The following is a 9144-nucleotide window of genomic DNA, read 5'->3' on the forward strand; positions in this document are numbered from 1 at the left end:
TTAATGAATACACTAACAATTGTATAAAGTATACACAATGTATAATTTTTTACAGCAAATCTCTGGTCCAATTCAATTCACTTGTTGTATCTGTCTTAATGGGAAGTACCTAGTGTACCGACGTGCGTTAACATTTACAAATCGAATAACAATTCTTGCTGTTGTGGGTCGCTTGAAAATTACGTTGTGCACAAATTCTGCGGACATTGATGACGCAGAATACTTTTTGTATCAAACTGCGTTAAAAGACGTTTCTTCGAAGCAAGAGTCAGGTAAATGTAGTAATAGTGCTGCACCAATATGAGAGTTGATGGCGTTTAGTGATGAAGTATCGATTGTTCTGTTTGCAAATGACCTTGGCAAAGCACATTGGTTGCTAATCTTTCATCACACACCCACTTCAAGAGCTTGTCGTGCCGCTGCGGCCCATGGCACACAGCACAGCGAGCTAAGCTAGTTTAGCTAGCTAGTAAATAATAACATGCAACCAAAACGCTGCCTATTACCTATCATATAGTTCCTCTTTTGAAAATCAAATCTGTATGATTGAAGTCTTTGTTTGATCCCACTGTATAGAATACAAAATCCGTGGGTTGGTGGACTTAGTTTAGTGTATTATCTAGCTAGCCAACAATCTCTTTTCCAAATGGGGTTTTATTAATGTCCATGCTAGTCTTGGTGTGGTGGATAGGACATATACTCGTACAAGAAAGTTCTTAGGGAGAGGCAACACAGAAATTGGTTTGGTTTCGAATAGCCAAAGCCTGGTATTGTTTGTATTAACTTGTTTTTCGCCGCCTTCTAGGATACAGCCTAAAAAATGAATTGGAGCAAGGGTGGGCCGAGTGGTAAGCGTGGATTCGGGTTTGGAGGATTCTCACTTGGAGGAGGAGGAGGAGGGGGTGGTGGAGGAGGACCAGCAAAGAAGGAAGAGCCTCGTTTGCCCCAAAAGTCCCACACATCGTTTGGAGCGACTGCATCAGCAGCAGGCTATGGAAAGAACCAGCAGCTTCCAGCATTCTACAAAATAGGAACAAAAAGAGCAAACTTTGACGAAGAGAATGCGTGAGTATTGACCTTTTTCCACACTGCATTGGGTGGGGGTGATGAGCTTCAGTGTACATTTACATTACATTTATTCATTTAGCAGACGCTTTCATCCAAAGCAACTTCCAAGAGAGAGCTTTACAAAAGTGCATCAGTCACTTATCATAACAACGAGATAGCCCCAAAAACATTGCGCGTAGCCAAAACATGAAGCATACATTGTGAAAACCAAATAACTGCCAATGGGAAGAACCATAAAAGCATGCAGTTAAACAAGTGACAAAAGTGTTCATGCGATCAACATCGCAACGCATCAACCTGAGTTAAGTATATCCAAATCTACATCAGGTATTTCGAAGATGATGAAGAGGAGTCCAGCAGTACAGACTTGCCCTACATCCCAGCTGAGAACTCACCCACACGCCAGCAGCTTCCGTCAGGGGGCGGTTCAGACAGTGAAGATGACCCCTTGGACGCCTTCATGGCGGAAGTTGAGGTGAGTGTTAACCCTTGTGCTGCCTTCGGGTCAAATGACCCAAAGGTTCATAACGAACCACCGTTGTGTTTACCCAATTTTACCCAATACAAAAACAAATAAAAATAATTTTCTTTTAACCATTGCAATGTGGGGGGTCTGAGACAGCCCGACAGTTAAAAGAAAATGCTTCACTTTGTTTTTGTAGGAGGTAAATTTGTCGCAATACGACGGTGGGTCACAATGACTGATGGGTCAGAATGACCCGAAGATAACACAAGGGTTAAGATTGACAATTTACAGAAGGGGGTCATGTCCGAAGGCTGTCACTGAGTATTTGCTTGCCATTGTTTTAATGTGTCTTCGATTTTTCTTGTTTCCGTCCCATTGAACCCTTGGTTCTCTAGGACCAAGCGGCTAAGGACATGAAGAAACTGGAAGAGAAGGAGAAGGAGAAGAAAACTGCAAAGTAAGTTTTTTTTATTTTTATGGATACGCACGGTAATGTCCTCAAGGAAAAGTGTTTTAGACTGAACCCAGACTGAACCCAGGTGCAGTAGTACAAAGATGCAAAATGACATCTGGCCAGCTTCAAAAACAAACACGATATGCTTTCAAACCCACCAGATAGGTAACACATCTAGCTTGGTTTGAATTGCCACTGTTGAGGAACAACTGGGTTGTGGGGGCATCATGGGTTAAATGAACGAGTTGCAGGGAAGTTTTTTTTCTCCGCTTGTCTTTTCAGGGGTATTCGTGATGACATTGAAGAGGAAGATGAACAAGTGAGTGACTCATCAAAAGTTCTTAATTTACTACATTTCTGATCAGAGAAGCCCTCTGACCATCCCCTTCTTGACCCATATCTGCTCAAATCCCACAACTCGACCCATTCTCGCTCTTTTTCTTAACATATGTGATTGCAGGTATTTTCCCTCATGGAGGAAAGTCTCCTCGATACTTGTATTTGCTTTATTTCTGAAAACAGAAAAGCATGTTTTATTCTATGTAATAACACACGCAATGTCCTACTTCATCCCGTGAAAGAATGCCTTTGTCAGGGGTTAAAAAGAATAACAGCATCGATACAAATAAGGATAACATCCATATTTTGTCCATACCAGGGGTTAGGCCAACCTTTTGTAAATGTGAACAACTCCCATGTTTTGTGAGTGTTACAAGTGCCTCCGTAGGTGAAATGCTGCAGGCTAGCTGACAGTGTGGGTCACATTATGGTGTGCTCTCTGCAGGAAGCCTACTTCAGGTACATGGCGGAGAACCCCACAGCTGGGCTGACCCTGGAGGACGAGGACGAGAACGTGGATTATGATAGCGATGGGAACCCCATTGCACCCATTACCAAAAAGATCATCATGCCCTTGCCCCCTATTGACCACTCAGAGGTACTTTAACCCTCGTGCTGCCTTCGGGTCACATGACCCAAAGGTTCATAACGAACCATCGTTGTGTTTACCCAATTTTATCCAATACAAAAACAAATACAAATAATTTTCTTTTTACCTTTGCAATGTGGGGGATCTGAGACAGCCCAACGGTTAAAAGAAAATGCTTCACTTTGTTTTTGTATGCGGTAAAGTTGTCGCAATACGACGGTGGGTCACAATGACTGATGGGTCAGAATGACCCGAAGATAACACAAGGGATATGCATGGGCTGGACACTGGAAGACTACATCCTTAAGATTCAGCTGGTTCTGGCATGTTGCCGAGTAGCACTTAGGAAAAGGACTCGTCTTATTGCTTTTGTGTCACCCCTATACAGATCGATTATCCTCCCTTTGAGAAGAACTTCTACAACGAGCATGAGGAACTTCACAGCCTAACACCTACCCAGGTCGTAGAGTTGAGGCACAAACTAAATTTGCGGGTAAGTCCCAGAATTCCAACACGCCTACACCCACACAACTCACAAAATCCATGACTGTTAGTGCTGTGTCCAACAATCTTGTTGTTTTGGATTCCTTTCTGTCTCGATCTTGTATATATCTTTTGTCCTGACTGACCTCTTGTGTTGTTGCCAGGTGTCAGGTGCTGCCCCTCCTAAACCCTCCACCAGCTTTGCCCATTTTGGCTTTGACGAACAACTAATGCACCAGATCCGCAAGTCTGAGTACACACAACCAACCCCTATCCAGTGCCAGGTCAGTCCCTAAGCTGCTTACTCTGTGTACACGCACATGTCACATGTTCTGACGCACATGCTTTGATGCTATATCGGATGTGTTTTCTAACCTTTTGCTGTTCAGGGAGTGCCAATAGCCCTGGGTGGTCGTGACATGATCGGTATCGCCAAGACCGGCAGCGGGAAAACGGCAGCGTTTATCTGGCCCATGCTAGTCCACATCATGGACCAGAAAGAGCTGGACACCGGAGAAGGGCCCATCGCAATCATAGTGTGCCCCACCAGGGAACTCTGTCAGCAGGTGGGGGGGTTGGGGTTGCGGGGGAAGAAGGGATTTAGTCACTAGTGATGGCACATTCACCAGTCCCTAATGACATATTTGTGGTCCCCAGATCCATGCAGAGTGCAAGCGCTTCGGTAAAGCCTACTCTCTGCGCTCTGTGGCGGTCTACGGAGGAGGCAGCATGTGGGAACAAGCCAAAGCGCTGCAGGAGGGGGCAGAGATTGTGGTGTGCACCCCGGTGAGTGCTCCACCTGTCTGGGGGTTTGTCGTGATGGAAGCCGTCCTCGCGGCCTCTGAATAATCTCACTGTTTATACTCACGTGGCCTGTTTGCATCACAGGGCCGTCTGATTGACCATGTGAAGAAGAAGGCCACGTCTCTGCAGAGAGTCACATACCTGGTGTTTGACGAGGCGGATCGCATGTTCGACATGGGCTTCGGTTGGTTCCGCTTGTCTGCCTGTTTCTCATATACAGTGTGCACAACGAGGAACATTTACATTTAGTCATTTAGCAGACGCTCTTATCCAGAGCGACTTACAGTAAGTACAGGGACATTCCCCCCGAGGCAAGTAGGGTGAAGTGCCTTGCCCAAGGACACAATGTCATTTGTGCACGGCCGGGAATCGAACCAACAACCATCTGATTAATAGCCCGACTCCCTAACCGCTCAGCCATCTGACTCCCTACAGTCAGACGTGTCTTTTAACACCTTTAACCGCTCTGTGTCTACAGAATACCAAGTGAGGTCTGTCGCCAGTCATGTCCGCCCTGACAGACAGAGTGAGTGTTCGTCAGCCTTCTTGATGATTAAGAGATGATAAGTTTGTTTGTTCTGGACTACTTGTTCCTAACTTAAACACCACCACGCATGTCCTCACAGCCCTTCTGTTCAGCGCTACCTTCCGTAAAAAGATCGAGAGGCTAGCCCGAGACATCCTGGTGGACCCCATCCGGGTGGTGCAGGGAGACATCGGAGAGGTAACAGACTTCTCCTACAACTTTCATCTGATCGCATGCACATTCAATTGTGATACCTGTGATCTGGATCAAACCCCATAATAATACCCCTGTCTCACTCTCTTCACCTTCCTCTTCCTCCACCACCTCCAGGCCAACGAGGATGTGACCCAGTTGGTGGAGGTGCTGCCCAGCGGGGTGGAGAAGTGGGGCTGGCTCACCCGCCGTCTGGTGGAGTTCACCTCCTCCGGCTCAGTGCTCATCTTTGTCACCAAGAAGGCCAACTGTGACGAGCTGGCCACCAACCTGACCCAGGAGGGCCACAGCCTGGGGCTGCTGCATGGAGACATGGACCAGAGCGAGAGGAACAAGGTGATCGCCGACTTCAAGAAGAAGAACCTGCCTGTGCTGGTGGCCACTGACGTTGCAGGTGAGAGGAGGAGCGAATCATATATTTAAGATTTTTCATCTGCTTAAATGACTTCACCAGTGATAATGTTTTTTTGATGACTTCTTGACTCCTTGCTCTTGTTTCTGTCTCCAGCTCGTGGTCTGGACATCCCTTCAATCCGCACCGTTGTGAATTACGATGTGGCCCGAGACATCGACACACACACTCACAGGATTGGCCGAACAGGTCGTGCGGGTGAAAAGGGTGTGGCCCACACCCTCCTGACCAATAAAGACACGTCTTTTGCTGGTGACCTTGTGCGAAACCTGGAGGGAGCCAATCAATGTGTATCCAAAGAGCTCATGGACTTAGCAATGCAGGTAAACAGTAATGATAATGTTTTAGAATGAATGTCATGAGTTGATGATTCGGTGTATTTACTGAACCTGTTTGTTACTCAGAATCCCTGGTTCAGGAAATCCCGCTTCAAGGGTGGTAAAGGAAAGAAGGTGAACATTGGAGGTGGGGGTCTTGGTTACAGGGAGAGGCCAGGCCTTGGAGCTGAAAGTTCTGTGAGTTTTGCGTCATTCAAACTCAAGTCTGTGTGCTCCTGCATAACTTTGCCTTTTTAGGTAAAATGCTCCAGGCACTTTCGTGTTTAGACAGATAGTACAAAATATGTTCTCATTGTAGACTCTTTTGTTGTTGTATCAGGATCGTAGTGGAGGGTCTTCTTCAAGTAGCTATGAAGGTTACAGTAAACCCACTACTGGGGCCATGGGAGACAGAATGTCAGCCATGAAGCAAGCCTTCCAGGTACCCATCTCTCTCTCTCTCTCCACTCATCAGATGTTGTAACATCCGCAGTTTCCGTCCTTCACATTTCAAACAATGTGTCCTGTTCATACCCCCCTAGTCTTTTCATTGCTCTATATATAACTTGCCAATGTGTTACCTTTCCTCCAGTCACAGTACAAGAACCACTTTGTAGCAGCGTCAGGCGTTCCGCCTAAGCTCACCACTAAGTCTAGCAGCTCCTCAGGCTGGACCAGTGCCGGCAGTCTCAGCTCCGTGCCCACAGAGGCTGCCGAGGCCCCAGACAGGTTCAGGGCCTCCATGGCCCCTCCTCCAGCCCTCAGCATGGGCACCAAGATGGCCGGATTCACCAGTGCTGGTTCCCTCAGCTCTGTGCCAGAGAGCCACAACAGCGCACCTCAGAGCTACCCTGCCCCGCCCTCCCCGAGGGACGGGCCCCGCGACAGGTATGGGGAAGACAGGGGTCGCCACGGAGAGGGGCACCACCGGTACAGCGACAGGAGCGAGCGCCACGGAGGCGGAGAACGGGACCGTCACGGGGACCGGCACGCCGAACGCGACCGATACGGGGACGCGGAGCGCCACGGCAGCAGTGGTCGCCACGGTGAAAGTCGTAATGGAGATGGAAACAGGAGAGAGAGAGATGATTGGAGAAGTGACAGGGAGGGGGGAGACCGGGAGGGGGGAGAAAGGGAGGGGGGAGACAGGGAGGGAGGAGACAGGGGAGGTGAGGGGAGAGGGAACAGGGAGGAAGACAGCTTTGCCGTCCCAGATCCGCCCAAACGTAAAAAAAGCAGGTGGGACAACTAAAACCCACACAGTAAGAAAGCATCTGGAACCAGCCAACTGTTCTTGAGCATGCCTAGTGTGTAGACAAACAGCTGGTCATATCAGAAGAGTCGGAAACAAGCACAGAGGTTCAGGGGGAGTTTTACTTTAACCCGTTATATGGATCGAGTATGAAGGGAAATGTGGACAGTTTCTATTGGTTGGGTACTCTGTCAAACTTCCCACAACAGTCCTCTTATCTTGAACTGAACTTTTTGATTTGGGAGTCCCACCTGGTATCAGCCATACGTCTGGATTTGTGAAGCTGGCCTCAGATTGAGCCAGTTGAAGCAAGAAGTGGAGCGGTGTCTCCATCTTTATCCCAGTAAACGCTCAAGGCTGAAGTGTGTGTTGTTGTCTTGTTTATGTCCTACTGCTCACTGAACAGCCAGTTGCTGCTCAGGTCAACTCCACAACCAGTTTATTTTATTTTATATATGTATACCCTTACAACATGTGATGGTAAGGGTAATATCAGCCCACGTTGCTAATTTGTTCATGACCGATTCAACTTTTTGTTTTCAAGATGTGAACTACTGCAAATTACATTTGTCAACGTGTTTAACATCTTGTGCTCAAGTTTTAGCGGAGTGCCTTTCAGTGGCACTTAGGTGTTTTATATGCTTATGGCCTTGGTGTCAACAAAACGTATTTGTTAACGTGTGTGAGGAAAGTTCTTGCGGAAGTTATTATTAAAAATAGCTTGAGCAGGACTCAGTCTGTCATCCAATTTTTTCATCCCGGAGATCCCAATCTGTTGCGTAGACTTCATAACCTACTTCAAATGACTTACAGTGATCTGTAACACTTTTCATCTGTATTCTGTGTTTCACGTGTATGTTGTTGTCATCTCACTTCCTCGTAATAAACTTTTTCAGACTTGGCATTTGGATGGCTTTGTGAGGTAGATGGTTTTCCAAAGGCTAGCCAGATCATACACTAGTATGAGCAGGGGGTGCATTTCATGGCAAGAAGGAATACAACAAGCCTGTTGTGAAATGCACCCCCCTCTATTGTCTGTTTTGTATATCCCAGCATCAAATGATTCTTACTGTACACTGAGGGCACTAGTATGAGTAACCACAGTAAGTTTTAGACATGTAACACTTTCCTAGTCAGTGTTAGCAAGGGGTGCATTTCATGGCAAGAAGGAATACAACAAGCCTGTCGTGAAATGCATCCCCCTCTATTGTCTGTTCTGTATATCCCAGCATCAAATGATTCATACTGTACACTGAAGGCACTAGTATGAGTAACCACAGTAAGTTTCAGACATGTAACACTTTCCTAGTCAGGGTTAGCAAGGGGTGCATTTCATGGCAAGAAGGAATACAACAAGCCTGTCATGAAATGCACCCCCCTCTATTGTCTGTTCTGTATATCCCAGCATCAAATGATTCTTACTGTACACTGAGGGCACTAGTATGAGTAACCACAGTAAGTTTCAGACATGTAACACTTTCCTAGTCAGGGTTAGCAAGGAGTGCATTTCATGGCAAGAAGGAATACAACAAGCCTGTCATGAAATGCACCCCCCTCTATTGTCTGTTCTGTATATCCCAGCATCAAATGATTCTTACTGTACACTGAGGGCACTAGTATGAGTAACCACAGTAAGTTTCAGACATGTAACACTTTCCTAGTCAGGGTTAGCAAGGGGTGCATTTCATGGCAAGAAGGAATACAACAAGCCTGTCATGAAATGCACCCCCCTCTATTGTCTGTTCTGTATATCCCAGCATCAAATGATTCTTACTGTACACTGAGGGCACTAGTATGAGTAACCACAGTAAGTTTCAGGCATGTAACAATTTCCTAGTCAGTGTTAGCAGGGAGTGCATTGCACTTACTGCACTTGTTCTGCTCCTCTCTCTCACCAACCGTCTCTGGAGGAGGGGATCCCTCTCTGAATTGCTCCTCCCAAGGTTTCTTCCATTCTATGGCAGTTCTATGGGCATATGTGAAGCCCTCTGTGACATGCTTGCGTGTAAAAAGGGCTATACAAATAAATTTGATTTGACTTACATCAAATGGAAAACAAGGCCTGCCATGAAATGCTCTCCCCCTGCATACGTTTCTTCCCTTCTACTCCAGCATTATGTACATGTAATGGCATAAATGTAATACCAATACATGTGTATGTATAGGGTGGACAGGTCTGAAATCAGAATAGTCCATGGTAGGTATGGGATTATTATGTTTT

The 9144-nt window shown here is 46.6% G+C and overlaps 1 protein-coding gene across 1 annotated transcript; it reads left to right on the forward strand.

The window, feature by feature from the left end:
- The first annotated feature begins 221 nt into the window (after nt 1–221).
- On the forward strand, nt 222–7825 carry ddx42 (DEAD (Asp-Glu-Ala-Asp) box helicase 42). The gene is made up of 18 exons (XM_067232315.1): nt 222–272; nt 806–1065; nt 1396–1543; nt 1930–1991; nt 2271–2307; nt 2773–2925; nt 3305–3409; nt 3564–3683; nt 3789–3965; nt 4057–4185; nt 4288–4387; nt 4682–4729; nt 4830–4927; nt 5060–5336; nt 5451–5677; nt 5759–5869; nt 6012–6113; nt 6264–7825. Exons 2-18 carry the CDS (start codon nt 821–823, stop codon nt 6921–6923), a joined length of 2799 nt encoding a protein of 932 aa, XP_067088416.1. The 5' UTR covers nt 222–272; nt 806–820; the 3' UTR covers nt 6924–7825.
- Nucleotides 7826–9144: the final 1319 nt, after the last annotated feature.

The sequence above is a fragment of the Osmerus mordax genome, chromosome 3 (assembly GCF_038355195.1).
Source record: "Osmerus mordax isolate fOsmMor3 chromosome 3, fOsmMor3.pri, whole genome shotgun sequence".
Taxonomy (NCBI): Eukaryota; Metazoa; Chordata; class Actinopteri; order Osmeriformes; family Osmeridae; genus Osmerus; species Osmerus mordax.

Excerpts from the sequence above, each read along its gene's own strand:
- ddx42 (XM_067232315.1), top strand. The coding sequence starts at position 821 with ATGAATTGGAGCAAGGGTGGGCCGAGTGGTAAGCGTGGATTCGGGTTT. Across the intron at positions 2,926-3,304 it reads CCCCTATTGACCACTCAGAG|ATCGATTATCCTCCCTTTGA; the intron begins GTACTTTAACCC and ends ACCCCTATACAG. Across the intron at positions 4,186-4,287 it reads AGATTGTGGTGTGCACCCCG|GGCCGTCTGATTGACCATGT; the intron begins GTGAGTGCTCCA and ends TTTGCATCACAG.